We start from the raw sequence: 17,426 nt of genomic DNA, 5'->3' as shown, positions 1-17,426 counted from the left end.
TAAGGTTATTGATATTTCACACTTATCATAGCAAACACCCTCTTCCAACAATACAAGAGGCAACTCTATACGTGGACATCACCAGATGGCCAATACTGAAATCAGATTGATTATATTCTTTGCAACCGAAGATGAAGAAACTCTATACAGTCAGCAGAAACAACACCCAGAGTGGACTGTGCCTCAGATCATGAACTCCTTATTGCAAAATTCAAAGTTAAATTGAAGAAAGTAAAGGAAAACCACTAGATCATTCATGTATGATCTAAATCAAATCCCTTACGCTTACACAGTGGAAGTGACAAATAGATTCAAGGAATTAGATCTGATAGACAGAGTGACTGAAGAACTATGGATGGGCGTTCATAACATTATACAGGAGATGGTGATCAAAACCATCCCCAAGAAAAAGAAATGAAAAAGGCAAAATGATTGTCTGAGGAGGCCTTATAAATAGCTGAGAAAAGAAGAGAAGTGAAAGGCAAAGGAGAAAAGGAAAGGTATATCCAGCTGAATGCAGACTCCCAAAGAATAGCAGGGAGTACTTAATACACAATCTCAAAAATGTTTGAGGAATCTGAAAATAAAGATTAAATTGAAACTCAAGTATCAGAGTAGTCAAAAGAAGTGATCGGTTCAATAGAAAATGAGGACAAGGAAGATTGTTGCTTATGTAGCCAGGGATGTAATTGAGCCTTGGCTCCATCAAAAATAAGACCCAAAAGAGAATAGATATTGATCAAATTATTGGCTCATTTTTATATTTATTCATCTATCAGAAATTAATTAAGCAATTGATAAGTCTTAGGAACAGGATGGTATACTGAGGATTCAACAGTAAGAAAGACACAGGCCCTCCTCTCATGAAGACTACAATCTAGATAAGATGTTAAGGAGCAGTTAAATAAAAATACAAATATAGAACATTGATATAAAGAATAGGATGCTATGAAATGTATAGTACTGGGGCTTGATCTAGTATGGGTTAGTCAGGGGATGCTTCCTCACAAAGTGACATTTGGATTAATTAGGTGAAAAAGGGAATGAAGACTGCACAGGTGGGGAAACTGTATGTGCAAAGGCCCTGAGGTGGTAAGAATATTGGAGATTTTGTGTTATTGAAACAAGGTAACAGGAGCACTGTGGGAAGCATTTGAAGAGTGCCAAGAAATAGGAGGCTGAAGAGCTAGGCAGAGCTTCACAAGCCATGGTATGGCTTTTGATCCTTCTTCACAGAGTAATGGGAAATCTGTAAGTGTCTCTCTACAGAGTCATGAGATGATCAAAGACAATTCTGATCTCAGTGTGTAAAATAGATCATAATGGCACAAAATTGAAGTGCAAAGGTTATTAGAGGTGGAATAGAGTAGTGGCATTTCAGTAATTGAAATGATGGTATATATAACTATGATGGTAGCAGTAAAGATAGAAAAAAATCTGAGAAATATTTAGAAAAAATAAAAGCAACAGGACTTAATGATTAATTGGCTATGGAGAGCAAAGGAGAGAAATGTCAAGGAAGATTCCTGGATTTTTGCTTTGTGTATCTGAATGAATGGAGGTATCTTTCACAGAAGTGGGGATACTTGAAGGAGGACCAGGTCTGGGGGGGAATTCCATGCATTTTAGAGGTGTTCCAGGTCATGAACTTTTAAGAGATATGGCATAAGCATGTACTTATTTGGGAGGTTTTGTAGTTAAAAGTTTAAGAATCATTTATATAGATGACATTCCCAGGATCATCCAGAGAAAAACATATTAATTTATAAGACAAGAGGATAGATGCCAGACAAAGTTCTGGAACACACCAACGCTTAGTTCATTTATAAGGTGAGGAGCTAGTAAAGGAGACTGAGAAGGAGTGGCAGAGAGAGGAGATCCAGGAGACAGTGAAGTCATCAAAGACAAGGAAGGGATGGTTTCCAGAAGAATAAAAAGATAAACAGCGTGGACTGTTTCTGAGAGATCAAGTAAGGTGAGGATTGGAAAATGGCCATTGAATTTAAAGCCATGGAGGTCATTGGTGACCTTTGTAAGAATAATTTTGGTATAAAGGTCAGAAGAAACCAAGGTTTAATCCTAGTGGATAATAAGGAAATGGAGGCAACCTGTGCAACTGACTCTTCTTTTGGAAATTTAGTCATAAGAGAACAGTGACTGCAGGTACGTGTACTCGGTTGCTCAGTCGTGTCCGACTCTGTGGTCTCATGGACTGTAGCCTGCCAAGCTCCTCTGTACATAGAATTTTCCAGGCAAGAATGCTGGAATGGGTTGCAATTTCCTACTCTAGAGGATCTTCCTGACCCAAGGACCAAACTCACGTCTCTTGTGTCTCTTGCATCAGCAGGAAGATTCTTTACCACCCGGGAAGCCCAACTGGAGGCATAAATGAGGTCAAATGGGTTTTTTCCCCCCTTAGACATGGGAGGGAAACTCAGTAGGAAAGATACTATAGAGCAGGTGTTAAGGGACATAGACAGAAAGTTGTTCAAATTGTCTGAGAATGCAAGCAAGGATGGAATCTATTATAGAAATGAGATGGTGATTTTCACCTTTCATAGGAAGCAGTCTTCTAGTCTGTACCTTAGGAAGAGGAAGGATAAGTTACTGGATGGATACAAATACTCACTAGGGTGGTTGGGAGCCACGAGTGAAATTGTCTGGGAGGAAGTAAAGGTGTTAATGAACTGGGAGTTCTGTTGAGGTCTGAGGACAAAAGTGATTAGAGAAGTTGAAGAAACAAACAGAAGGATAGAAGGCTGTGGTCAGGTAATTAGAGTAGTGTGTGTACAGGGGAGTGGATGAGAGTTGTGGAAAGGATGACAAGCCATGGTGTTGAGTGGGTCCCCCATGTGGACATTAGAGTCATAGAATGATGATAGAGTATACAGTGGAAGACTATGAGAGCGATGTCAAGCTTGCACTGACAGTGGGCATGACTAGGAGGTCAGCCCATGATGCCCAGGTGGGAGAGAGTGCTACTGCTGGATGACAGGTAAGAGAGCATGCAGGAGAATGATGTTGAGAAGTCTTTTTTTAGCAGGAGTTCAGGGTGGGCATCTGAGCTGCCCTATGATAGTGGCAGGAGAGGCTAGAGCAAAATTCACGAGCCCATGAAAGAATGAGTTGGCCTTTTTACTGACTGACAGATAGAGGAAACTCCAACTAAATCTCTTCTGAGACAGGTTGAACTTTATAATTTCTTTTAAACTTTTTTGCTGATCATTGTTGGCCAGGATGCAACTTGCATTTGAAAAACCTTTAATCCTACATGAGGATACTTTGGGTCACAATGGCTGCAGTGTTGCTGCCAGGAGAGACAAAACAAGCAAAGGGAAGGCTCAAGTTCCTGAAAATGTAGAATACAGAGCCCTCAGATGGAGGCTGTGTAGACAGCAGGTTAGCAATGATGTCCCACAGCAAGTGGCCCCGGGGTGCCTCCAATCTCGGCTACTGGGAAAGGTGGGGGAGATGGTCCGTCTCTGGTTGTGCTGTAGTTGGTTCCACTTACCTCTGACGCTGAGTGGCACCATGTGACTGCGCTGGACCCCCTGGCCATTGTTGGCCTCACAAAAGTAGTTCCCAGAATGCTCTGCCTTCAGAATGAGGTTGAAGAAAGCACCCCCTCCAGAGGTACTTAAGCTGCTCCCAAGGGTGACATCCTCATGATAAAACTGGTACAGGATGGGGGGAGAGCCTCTCCGGGCCTCACAGTGAAGCTCTGCCACGTCCCCCACCACAGCCTGGCCCCTGGGAGCCCTGAGCGTGAGAACAGGGCGAGATACTGGAACTGAAAGCAAAAACGAGTTAGTTGATATCAGTATCTTTTCCCATTTCCTCTATTTTTATTTTCCAGAGGTTACCACTGTTGATAATTTGGTAACACTTTCTAGATCTTTTCTATGTGTAAGAACACTCAGCCTTATCAACACAAATAAATGCATAAAAAACCCACATATATGCATGGGAGCACAAGATACTTACTGGTCTACAAGCTGATTTTTCCAATTAGCAAACTATCATGACCATCATTCTATGTTATTACTTAAGAATCTATTTCACTCAAAAAATCAGTTTTATTGATGTATAATTTACATGCATAAAAAGCAACCCTTTTAAATTTAAAATTTGATATTTTAGGGTAAATATTGCTTGGTTATTTTTAACAACCACAAAGCATTCCACAGTATGAATTTACTGTAATACACTTAAGCAATTCCCCATTATGGAACTTTAGGTTGTTATCATTTTCTAATTTTGAATAAGGCTCCATACACAATTCTGTATGTATATATATATACATATATATATATATCATTGTTCTTTGTCAATATATGTCTTAGGATAAATTCTTACAAGTGGGATTTCTGGAATTGAGATATAAGCATTCAAATAATGATATATAATACTACATTGTTCTTCAAAAAGTTTCAACCAATTTGCGATTACACTCACAGTTTATAAGAGTCTCCTTCCCCCACTCTCTGATCAATTACAGTCACATAAACACACAGACTTATTTTCCTTATGATTTCTCTTTTTCTAGTCTTAAACTTTACAGTTGTTTGTCTGAAGAATTTACTTATTCTATCCTATGGGAACCTTACACTTTACTGATTTTTTATGGACTGCTAGTGAATTATAATCCATTAATGATGAGTTGCAGTCTATAAAAGTATTCAGAAATTATTTGCAAAGTGAAAAGTTTTGAATATGTCATTAATTTTTCTAAATTACCAAATGAATGTTTGTCCTCCATTGTGAAATAAGAAGAAAATTGTTTTTTTTTTATTCCCTCTATTCCTTCTGACTGATTTTTCTTTGTTACATGTATTTTTAACTTTTTTCAGTTCAGTTAAGTTCAGTTGCTCAATTGTGTCCAATTCTTCATGACCCCATGGACAGCAGCACACCAGGCTTCCCTGTCCATCACCAACTCCTGGAACTTGCTCAAACTCATGTCCGTCGAGTCAGTCATACCATCCAACCATCCCATCCTCTGTTGTCCCCTTCTCCTCCTGCTTTCAATCTTTCCCAGCATCAGGGTCTTTTCAAATGAGTCAGTTCTTCTCATCAGGTGGCCAAAGTTCCAGAGTTTCAGCTTCAGCATCAGTCCTTCCAATGAACATTCAGGACTGATTTCCTTTAGGATTGACTGGTAGGATCTCCTTGCAGTCCAAGGGATTCTCAAGAGTTTTCTCCAACATCACAGTTCAAAAGCATCAATTCTTTGGTGCTGAGCTTTCATTATGGTCCAACTCTCACATTCATACACAACTACTGGAAAAACAGCTTTGACTAGATGGACCTTTGTTGCCTTTTACTGTTTTATCATTTATAATAGTTGCTTTCTATTCTGTAGCCATAGCTCTTATATTGCCTAGCTTTTATTTTTATGTCTGAATCACTGATTTTTCAACCCTATTTGTACAATATTTTCAACTGAGGATGTGTTAAAAAAAAAAGGCGGGGGGGGATTATGAGGCCTCATCTGAAAGACTTTGAACTAAATTGATCTGGAGAGAGCTTAGTAAAATGTCTTTTTCAATATTGCTAGATGACTCATTTTTAATTTAATTTAATTTTTAATTGGAGGATAATTACTTTATAATATTGTGATGATTCTTCCATACATCAGCATCAATCTAATATGCAGCCAAGGCTGAGACCTACTGATGTGAATAAATTCAGTATTCACTTTTCATATCACAGTTTCTTCATTTTGAGTCTTTTATATTGATTCTTATCTCTGCTGGGCTAGAGTTTGTCATCAAATAATTTTTCAAGAGGGATTAATGAGTACCAAGTTCTTTGAATCCTTGCACCTTTGAAAATGTCTTTTTGATTTGATATCAGTTCAGTTCAGTCACTCAGTCATGTCCGACTCTTTGCAACCCCATGAACAGCAGCACACCAGGCCTCCCTGTCCATCACCAACTCCCAGAGTCCACCCAAACCCATGTCCATTGAGTTGGTGATGCCATCCAACCATCTCATCCTCTGTCATCCCCTTCTCTTCCTGCCCTCAATCTTTCCCAGCATCAGGGTCTTTTCAAATGAGTTAGCTCTTCTCATGAGGTGGCCAAAGTATTAGAGTTTCAGCTTCAGAATCAGTCCTTCCAATGAACACCCAGGACTGATCTCCTTTAGGATGGACTGGTTGAATCTCCTTGCAGTCCAAGGGACTCTCAAGAGTCTTCTCCAACACCACAGTTCAAAAGCATCAATTCTTCGGAGCTCAGCTTTCTTCACAGTCCAACTCTCACATCCATACATGACCACTGGTAAAACCATAGCCTTGACCAGACAGACCTTTGTTGACAAAATAATGTCTCTACTGCTGTCTAGGTTGGTCATAACTTTCCTTCCAAGGAGTAAGCATCTTTTAATTTCATGGCTGCAGTCACCATCTGCAGTGATTTTGGAGCCCAGAAAAATAAAGTCACTGTTTCCACTGTTTATCCATCTATTTGCCATGAAGTGATGAGAACAGATGCCATGATCTTTGTTTTCTGAATGTTGAGCTTTAAGCCAACATTTTTACTCTCTTCTTTCACTTTCATCAAGAGTCTCTTTAGTTCTCCTTCAGTTTCTGCCTTAAGGATGGTGTCATCTGCATATCTGAGGTTATTGATAAAATTCTCAATTCTCATTTCTCCTCTGAAAGTGCGAGTCTGAACATTGTTTCTCTCTTTTAGTATTGACTTCTATGTAAAGTCTAAGACCACTTAATATTTTTCTTTCTGAGATGACTGGGTTTTTTTTTTTTTTTTTTTTTTTTGCCTGACCATACACACACCCACACATACTTGCGCATGTGCACGTGTATATTTTAGCCTTGAAAATCAATAACCTCATCAAGATATGTCTTTTAATCTATATACTTAAGTTTTCTTCAAGTCAAGATGTTTTTTAATTAAATCTTTGAGTTTTGTTTCTCTCTTTAGACACTTAATTATCAACACTTGTGGTCTTCATTGTCTGATCTCCATTTTTTAATTCCTTTTTCCTTTTTCCTTTTTCTGTGTGTTTGTACCTTGGGTTCCATATTATTTTCTCATACCAACTCCATTCTGTTAACAGATTTCAGAAGTATGCATTCTATTCTTACTCCTTCAAATTTGGATTTTATTTCTAAAATAGCTTTATTGTTTTCTTTGATTTTTCTCCTGTGCTCTGAGATATATATATATATATATTCATATTCTTGTTTTTCTTTCCTGCAATCCTATCATCTCTTCTTTAACCTCATTAAGTTCCCCATTGTACTTTTCTCCCCACCGGAGTCCATATTTTCTTTAATTGTATTAAGAATATCCAGAAAATTTTTTTGTTTCCTGAAGCAATCCTTCTTCTTAAAAGTATTACGTATTTTGTGCCTTTTCTCTCCCTTTTATAGTTTTAAATGCATCGATGCAGAAGTTTCCATATTAGACTTCTTTTGTTTATGGCTTATACTTCAATGAATAAAGTTATATTTGGACTCTTGTATTTGCTTGAGAATGCTCTGTGTATGTGTGTGTGAGCATGTGTGTGCATGTGTGTGTGTTGATAGATTCAAAGTGGGCATATCTTATCAGTTTATATTCCCACGAAATTTCCATGTCTTCTTTTTGGGGTATATTCCCTCAAAAAGGAAAAAAAAAAAAACCACACACACAAGACAGATTATTTTGCCAGAAAGTCTGCATGGCTCACAGTGAAGCTTCTCAATTTATGCATTAATTTAAGGCTCATTTATTTATGTTCAGTTGGTATAAGCAGATGTGAAGACCAGTGTTCTCTCCCTAATCTTTCCTTCCTCATCTCACCTGAAAGACTTTTGTTCATGGAATTACAAATGCTCTCTGAAGACCTACTTTGTGCCAGACACTGAGTAGGCACAGGGATGCAGAGCAGACCAAAACTAGAAAGGTTCCATTCTCATGAAGCTTATACTCTGGTATTGAGGAAGATACACATGAAACAAGAAATAAGAGGGTTTTAGATAACATTAAATTTGAGAAGAAAATAAAACATGATCATGAGAAAGAGGATGTCTTAGGACTTGGGACTTTCTAGATAGCTCAGCTTCAGGCTTTAGAGTTTGAATCTCAGAGCATTTACATTTCACAAATAATCTCTTTACTTAACAATTTATATAGGGGCAGTGTCTTCCTTTGGTCATGTTTTACTATGATCTGAAACAAGAACTGTCAAGGAGCAAGAGATCTTTCAGACTGATTAGTTTCAAGATAGGACCAAAGTAATAAGGACTCCAGATGGACCCATGGGTTCCTAAGACCACAGACCATAACGGGAACTTGCCTAATTTAAAGTTCTGACCAGACCACACTTGTAGTTACCATCATACTCTGACTAATTCCTGTTTATCAAACCTTAAAAGTGACTCCCCTAACTCCTCCCCACCACCCTGAGGGATGATGAGACTCTGTCAAAGTGATGTTCTTCCTTGCTTTTCCAGTTTAAAAAAGGGACACTCATGGACCCTCACCTCATTTCTTCCAGAGAATCATGAATTCATTATCTTTGGGTTCTTATTCCAACTCAAATCACAGAATTCCGGGACTTTAAGGGACACTAATTACTGTCTTATCTAACTTTCAAGAGAAAGTTAAAACAGTAAGACAAAGAAAATTTTAAAATTTTGCCTAAATTATGAACTAAATTTGCCTAAATTATGAATTATTTTCACAACTAGAGCTAGAATTTGGATATTCTTATCCACACTGATATCACACAACTCAAGAAAGATGTTTTGCATGTACACTGGCTCTTTCTAGGAAACCTCAGAGGTCTTGCTGTGTATATCATTCCTAGAAAAAGTATTTTCTTCAATGTAGTTCATTATATGTTATGTTGTCCCAATTGAGCCTGCTCCCTCTGCCATCACTTGTTGAACTGGAGGTGGGCAGCTGGTTTAAGAACATTTCATGTATAGACTTGCCTGTGGCTTCTGAGGTGTCTTAGAGTTAGGCTGCTTAGCTAATTAGACTTGTTGGAAGCACTGCTTTGGTAGCAAGCCATACAGCACTGGCAGCTGGGGCAGATGTTGAAATATAGAGTAGGATGTCCTATTCCAAAGTCTAAGGCAGTCAGTGATGAAATTTGCAGGAGGTTTGAGGCAAGATAAGTCATAAGATAGAAGTCTTAAGAATGAGAGTGGAAAGCACTTAGGAGCAATACGAAACATGGGGCAGAAGGACAGAGAAAGGAAACAGATGGCAGGGCTAGGAGTAGATAATAATGAAAGCATCTAGTTCATCAAGCATCATTATAATCTGTTTTTGAGAAATAAGTTGAATTCTGAGAAATCTCTCAGTTCCGTTTCCATGAATCTAGATATGTTGTCTTCCTTTTTTTTTTTTAATTCCCTGGATTTACTTAGTTAACCCTCACCCCCCCGAGACATCAAGGTCTTTTTATTTCTTATCTAAAATGATCTGATACATCTGACTCAAGATTTCTCTTTCTTTCTGCTTCTTTGAAAAGAAAACAACTTTCACTCTCTTCTACACAAAGATTCCAAGAGTAAACGGAAGTAATTTTGCTCCTAAAATGAAACTTTTTCATGGTTCTATGGGTAACCATGAACTATACTCTGATGATTCGTATACATTTACAAATATATGTCATACTGCAACAAAACTATAAAAAGCATAATACAAAGAAATGACACTTGTGTTATTATTGGGTTAAGTCAAAAGATCTCAGAAACCCCAGAAAAACCAGTGAGTTGGCTTTCAGGAAGCCATTTCCTCCCTTCCTTTCACTTTCAGCCCTCTTTAAACCTACTGCAAGAGTCTGAACTGGAGAAGGCAATGGCACCCCACTGCAATACTCTTGCCTGGAAAATCCCATGGATGGAGGAGCCTGGTAGACTACAGTCCATGGGGTTGCTAAGAGTCGGACACGACTGAGCGAATGCACTGTCTCTTTTCACATTCATGCATTGGAGAAGGAAATGGCAACACACTCCAGTGTTCTTGCCTGGAGAATCCCAGGGACAGCGGAGCCTGGTGGGCTGCCATCTATGGCGTCGCACAGAGTTGAACATGACTGAAGCTACTTAGCGGCAGTAGCAGCAGCAAGAGTTTGAACTGTTTCAGAACCCTTTGGAGAAAGTAAGCTCTTGCCCACTATATGTCCATATGCTTGAGCTTGCAGCTAAATTAATATGTAGGTATTAGTGGGGAGATATGAGATGCTTCTGTGCATTCAGTTAAGAGAAATTGGCTTGGAGACTGAACATGCAGGGCCTGAAAAAATAATTTGAGAACATAAAAGTATTAGTCTCAACTCTTTGTGATCTCATGGCCTGTAACCAGCCAGTCTCCTCTGTCCATGGAATTTTCCAGGCAAGAATGCTTGAGTGGGTTGCTATTTCCTACTCTAGGGGATCTTCCTGACCCAGGGCTGGAAACTGGGTCTTCTGCATTGCAGGCATATTCTGTACCATCTGAGGCACCAGGGGCTTTTGAGAAAATGAATTCATTTGGTAAAAGTGGGGGAAGGCATTGAGCTATTTTAGGGGCCTGGTTGAGTGAGGGCTGAATGAGGACTGAAGCCCACAGATGGATGGTTCTTTGAGAAGGGAAACAAAATTGGCATTAGGTTGATGGAGTAGGAAACTGGAAGATCCGTAAAAATCGCTGAAAGGAGTTGGCATGACAAGGATCTGAGTCAGGGATGGGTCACTAGCAGGAATCCAGAGCTTACCAATGACAGAGAGGTTGATGCTCTCACTTCTCCGAGGGCCAAAGCCATTGTCAGCTGTGCAGTAGTAGTTTCCAGAATTCTCTCCAGTCACAGAGAAGCTATAGGACACTGTTCTCCATGAAGTAGCTTCTGTCCTTGTGAGCAACACATCTTCACGAAAAAACTGGTACCAGATGGGCAAAGACCCTCTCTGAACTTCACACTGAAGTCTCACCTCATTTCCCACAAGAATCTGGGTTCCAGGAGGGCTGAGGCTGAGGACAGGTTGAGACACGGGCACTGAGGGAGAGAAAACCTTAGTCAACAATTGCTTCTGCCACTGCCTGGAGCTGTTAATCAGTGACTATGAAATATCCAGTCTTATGTCCCCTGGCCCTCAGGACAGCACGAATCACACTGCCCCCTAAAATTGGGCTTGGAGTTTGGCCACACATAGATGGGGGAAAAAAAACAACCCTGAGATTCAAGGCTCAGCAGAAACCACTTTAACTTCATTCTGAGCTGACAGTCACCTTGATGGACTTTGGGACCTTAAGCAAAGCAAGCAGAGGTGAATTCCTCTTGACTCAGAATGGATGCCCCCTGCCCTGCTTCCATCCCCTCCCCTCTGAGTCCTCTCACATTGCTGCATAACCAGCTCTAAAAGTGCTGACTCAAGAAGGACATCTTTGGTATAACCCTGATCCTGCTCCCTGTCTTTGTACCTTTCATGGTTTTGTATCTGTAAATGATCAGTGCTTGCGTGCTCAGTTGCTCAGTCATGTCCAACTCTTTGTGACCACATGGACTGCAGCCTACCAGGCTCCTCTGTCCATGGAATATTTTCAGGCAAGAATACTGGAGAGGGTTACCATTTCCTATTCCAGACTATCTTCCCAACCCAGGAATCGAAACAGCATCTCCTGTATCTCTTGCTTTGGTGGGCGGATTCTTTACCACTGAACCATCTAGGAGTATCTGATAGGAAAGGGAAAAGTGACAACTCAGTGACCCTGGGAACTGATTTTGTAGCTATGGGAAACAATGCAATTAATGAACATCAGAAATCTGTGGATTGGTAGGGCAAGAGGGCAGAGAGAGAGAAGCATATGACTCCTCTGAGTTGGGGTCCAGGAGAGAGAGAACTGACCTGCAGGAGGCCAGGGGTGTGACAACATCTGAGTTACTCACAGTACAAGGCTCAAAAGCAGCAGACAGCTGTCTCAAGAGAACCTGGGTGTTGAGAAGGACATAGGTTTGGCCAGAGGAAGAAGCAGGGGAAACTTGAAGGTGGGAGCACATTTCTGGAGGGGTCAAGGATACAGGCCAGCCTTCCCTTGTGGCTTGGCTGGTAAAGAATCTGCCTGCAATGTGGAAGACCTGGGTTTGATCCTTGGGTTAAGAAGATACCCTGGAGAATGGAAAGGCTACCCACTCCAGTATTCTGGCCTAGAGAATTCCATGGACTATATAGTCCATGGGGTCACAGAGTTGGACATGACCGAGTAACTTTCACTTTCACAAGGATAGAGGCCAGGGATGGGTCACTAACAGAACCTGGGGCTTACCGGTGACAGACAGGCTCATGGCCTCACTTCTCTGAGGGCCAAAGCCATTGTCAGCTGTGCAGTAGTAGTTTCCAGAATTCTCTCCAGTCACAGAGAAGCTATAGGACACTGTTCTCCATGAAATGGCTTCTCTCTTTTTGAGCAAAACACCTTCATGAAAAAACTGGTACCAGATGGGCAGAGAACCTCTCTGAACTTCACACTGAAGGCTCATCTTAATTCCCACCGAAGTCCTGGTCCCAGGAGAGCTGAAGGTGAGGACAGGTTTAGACACAGGGACTGAAGGAGAGAAAAACCTTAGTCAGCAGTTGCTTCTGCCATGTCCTGAAGCTGTCAATCAGTGGCTAGTGAAATGTTGTCTCATGGCCACTGGCACTCGGGGCAGCCCAGAGCCTACCTAGCTTTTCTCCCTAGCTCTCTCCTGTTCTCCTTGTTGGTCTTCTTTCCCATTAGACCTGGCCCTTCTCCTTTCCGATCTCTCCTTGTTAGGTCACCTCACTCCCATTTTCCAGAGGAATTGATGTTATTGAGGAAGAAGTCCCTTATTTTGCTGCCACCAGACTCACACTGTTTACCTGCATCAGCCTCTTGCTTCTCCCCTGTCTGGTGACTTTGGAAAAGCTGCCCCTCCACCAACTCAAGGAGGATCCTGCTCTTTCTTGACCCTGAGCTCACCTCCATGTGTCCCAGATATAAATTCTCTGTCTCTATTCGCTTCTTCCAAACACCACTTAGATGTGTTTAATCCTCTCCCCTTTAGTAAAACAACAAAACAAAACCCTATCTGCATTTAATGTTCCCAATGTCTGTTTCTTTTCTGTGGAAAGACTCATAGAAGAAGCATTGTCTCTACTTTTCTCTCTCACTCTGACCTTTTGGTCAATACAACCTTATTTTTCCCCACCAACATACTAAATTTGATTTTTCATGTTTGTGATTATAATGATAATGGTGATAATAGTAGACTCTTATGATATAATATGGGAGAAGGAAATGGCAACCCAGTCCAGTACTCTTGCCTAGAAAATTCCATGAACGGAGGAGCCTGGTAGGCTACAGTCCATGGGGTTGCAAAGAGTTGGACACAACTGAGCGATTTCACTCACTCACTCACATGATATAATATAATGTTTTTAATTATGTGTCTGGTGTGTATTTGCCATATATCATTTGTAAACATATGTAGGGAAACACTAATTTAATGATCAAAACAATCCTGGGAAGCTATTATCACTGCCTTTATTTCACAGATGAGGAAAAGGCCCACTGGGACTAAATCGCATAGCTAGTACGTGGTGAGACAGCCATCAAACCCAGCTATCAAACCAGGTTATCACCTGTATTCTTCCACTTTTCTTTTCAGTGTTTTGTGGCTAAACTCAGGGGATGTGACTCAATTCTTATCTTTCATCATATATCAGCTCTGCCTTCTCTGACTTGGCCTCTACTGTCTTTTGCTTAAAACTCTCCCTCACTTGGTTTCACTTTGTTAAATACTCCTACAGTGTTGGTCTAGTCTATGTATCCTTAGATGTCAGTATAGTCTGGCATACAGAATGTATGCGGTAATTACTTAGGAGGTGGATAAAGGAGCCATTCTATAGAACTTCATTCATCTCTGAGAGTATCTGATGATGACATCCTGCCTCCAAATTCCTTGGGTCTGTGGATGTCAGGAGAACAGCTTCTCTGTCTCTTTCACTTGATGTCTCCTTCCAGGGTTCCCTGATCCTTTCCTTCAAAATCTTTTGAGTATCTATTGTGGGAGGGGCTGCATTCTGGTTTATCTCCAGCCTAGCTCTGCTTTTTTAATTTTTTTTCCAAACAGAAGAGAAAACAGGTTGCATCCAGGACCAGCCAGAACTGGACTCTCTACCATCAGTACAAACCCAAATCACACTGCTCCCTAAAATTGGGCTTGGACTTTGGCCACACATAGATGACACAAAACTGAGATTCAAGGCTCAACTGAAACCTGTCTCAGTTGAGCTGACATTCACCTTCACGGCCTTAACTCAAGCAAGCAGAGGTGAGTCCCTCTTGGCTCACAGTGGTTATCCCTTGATCTGCTGCCAGCCCTTCCCCATTTGGGCCCCTCTCACATTGCTACCTAACCGACTCTAAAAGAGCTTACTCAATGTAGTTATGTTGAATTAAACTTATGGTTTACTTATGGTAAACTTGTGGTTACCAGGGGGTAAAGGAGTGAGGGAGGGAATAAACTGGGAGATCGGGACTGACATATACATTACTACTATATATAGAAGAGATAACTAATAAAGACTACTGTGAAGCACAGGGAACTTAACTCAATATTCTGTAACGACCTGTATGGGAAAAGAATCTAAAAAAGAATGTGTATATATTTATGTATGACTGATTCACTTTGTATTCACTTGAAATAATATAACACTGTAATTCAACTACACTCCAATAAATGTTTTCTTAAAAAGAGGGTCATATTTGTAGTAACTATGATCATGCTCCCTATCTTTACATATTACTTGGTTTTGTACACTGTAAGTGATCAGTATCTGATATGAAAGGGACAAGAGATAAATCTGTGCCTCAGGGAGAAATGATTTTGCGGCTACAGGGGACAGTGTAATGGATGAAAATCAGGAATCTGGAGGGGGGGTTCACAAGACAAGAGGACAAAGAGAGAAGCACTTGACTCCTCAGAGGTTGGGGTCCAGGAAAGATAGAGCTGCTATGCAGGCAACCAGGAGCACAATGGCACACGGGCTGCTGAAGGAACCAGGCTCAAAAGCATCAGGATAGCTGTCTCAGTGAGCTGGGGTATTGAGAAGGACATTGGTTTGGCCAGATGAAAAAGTAAGCGAAACTTGAAGGTGGGAACACATTTCTGGAGCAGTCAGGGACAGAGGTCAAGTACAGGTCTCCAACAGAACCTAGGGCTTACTAATGATAGAGAGGCTTACTTACTCATAACCTTACTCCACTGAGGGCCAAGGCCATTGTTAGCTGTGCAGTAGTAGTTTCCAGAGTGCTTTTCAGTCGGAGACAATCTATGGAACGTTTTTCTCTCTGAAGTGGATTCTACCTCCTCAAGCAACACACCTTCATGAAAAAACTGGTACCAGATGGGCAGAGAACCTCTCTGAACTTCACACTGAAGGCTCATCTTATCTGTCACAAGATTCCAGGTCCCAGGAGGTCTGAGCGTGAGGACAGGTTGAGACACAGGGACTAAGGGACAGAAAAAACTTAGTCAGCAGTTGCTCCTGACACTTCCTGAAGCTCTCAATCAGCGGCTAATGAAATGTCCGGTCTCATGTCCGCTGGCTTTCAGGATAGCCCACCGTCTCCTGACTTTTCTCCCCAGCTCTTTCCTATTCTCCATGTAGGTTTGCTCCTTCTCCACCAGACCTGGCCCTTCTCCTCTTCTATCTCCCCTTGTTAGGTGACCTTACTCCCATTTTCCAGGGGAAATGATGTTTTTGGGGAAGAAATCCCTGATTTTGCTACCATCAGACCGACACATTTACCTTGCCCCTTCCCTCTGCCATATGACTTGGAAGATTTGTCCCCTCACCTGCCCAAGCCACTCTTGGTCTTCCTGTCAGTCCCTGCTCTCCTTTTTTCCTTTGCTGAGATTGGCCTCAGGCCTCTGCCCTTTTCTCTTTTCTGTCCCACATTCACATACTCTTCTAGAATCTTCTCTGTTCCTACACTCTCCCTGTATCCAGCCTGACCCTCTTTATTTACAGGTGAGAAAACTGAGTCAGGAAGAGGTTAGGAGATCTGTCTGTGGTAACTCAGCAGGATGTTTTCAGGGCCAGGCAGGACCTAAGTCTGTCTCCTGAGTCCTGTTCCAAAGTTAAATAACACCAGCTCCTTAAGAGTGGAAGTGGAGCTTGCCACCAATGAAGGGAACAGCACAGGGCTCTGTCAAAGCTATTTTCCTGTCGCTACCACAACTACCTTAACAGTACTGAGGGCAAGATACTGGTAAAGGAGGTAGTGTAGTACAGTGCTCTTGCCGAAAGTCCCACGGACGGAGGAGCGTGGTAGGCTACGATCCATGGGGTTGCTAAGCGTCAGACACGACTGAGTGACTTCACTTTCACTTTCAAGCATTGGAGAAGGAAATGGCAACCCACTCCAGTGTTCTTGCCTGGAGAATCCCAGGGATGGGGGAGCCTGGTGGGCTGCTGTCTATGGGGTCTCATGGAGTCGGACACGACTGAAGCGACTTAGCAGCAGCAGTAAGCATAGTTACGTGGTTGGAGTGACTGATGTTACTACCTGTTGCTGTATCCTACATGGATTTGCACAATGGTTATTGAAAATAATTAACTGTTGATTGGAACAACCGATATCTCCATAACTCTGGGATAGAGAAATTATTTGAGAACTGCTATGATTGATTAGAAACTCAAGCATAAAGGAATTCAAAGGATAAAGAAAGAAAAGAGAAAAATGGTGAGTTCTGCAGATGCTGGGGATCAAGAAAGGGGAGCGAGAGAGGTTGCAGACATATTAAGGGGTATGATAGTATCTGAACTGGTTGAAGGATGAAGCCCACAAGATAGAGACACTTATTCAAAGTCAATGGGGATGGTGTCATGGAGTGAACTGTGTCCCTCTTTAATACATATATTGAAGTCATAACCTCCAATATGACTGTATTTGTGGATAGAGCCTTTAAGGAAATAATTAAGGTTAGATGATTGACTATATTCTTGGCAGCTGAAGATGGAAAAGCTCTATATGGTGAGCAAAAACAAGACCTTGAGTTGACCATGATTCAAATCATGAGCTCCTTATTGCCAAATTCAGACTTAAATTGAAGAAAGTAGGGGAAACCACTAGACCATTCAGGTATGACCTAAATCAAATCCCTCATGGTTATACAGTGAAGGTGATGAATAGATCTGGTAGACACAGTGCCTGAAGAATGATGGATAGAAGTTCACACCACTGTAGAGGAAAAGTAGCTGTCAAATATTTGAGGAAAGAAGAGAAGCAAAAGGTAAGTGAGAAAGGGAAAGATATACCCAACTGAATGCAAAGTTGCAGAGAACAGCAAGGAGAGAGAAGGCCTTCTTAAATGAACAATGCAAAGAAATAGAGGAAAACAATAGAATGGGAAAGACTAGAGATCTCTTCAAGAAAGTTGGAGATACCAAGGGAGCA

General features: G+C 41.3%; 1 protein-coding gene across 3 annotated transcripts in view; it reads right to left on the bottom strand.

The window, feature by feature from the left end:
- Positions 1–17,426, bottom strand: part of FCRL5 (Fc receptor like 5) — a 63,598-nt gene that overhangs the window by 20,716 nt on the left and 25,456 nt on the right. For all 3 annotated transcript variants that reach the window (XM_065901594.1, XM_065901596.1, XM_065901595.1), the window contains exons 7-10: positions 15,213–15,476; positions 12,267–12,545; positions 10,720–10,998; positions 3,512–3,790 (exon numbers count right to left, since the gene is read on the bottom strand). In XM_065901594.1, the coding sequence (XP_065757666.1) occupies positions 3,512–3,790; positions 10,720–10,998; positions 12,267–12,545; positions 15,213–15,476 (1,101 nt within the window). The remainder of the gene's footprint in view (positions 1–3,511; positions 3,791–10,719; positions 10,999–12,266; positions 12,546–15,212; positions 15,477–17,426) is intronic.

Source organism: Muntiacus reevesi, chromosome 1, assembly GCF_963930625.1.
Source record: "Muntiacus reevesi chromosome 1, mMunRee1.1, whole genome shotgun sequence".
NCBI lineage: Eukaryota > Metazoa > Chordata > Mammalia > Artiodactyla > Cervidae > Muntiacus > Muntiacus reevesi.
Note: the sequence above shows the minus strand (reverse complement) of the source record. Positions and strands in the feature narration are given on the sequence as shown.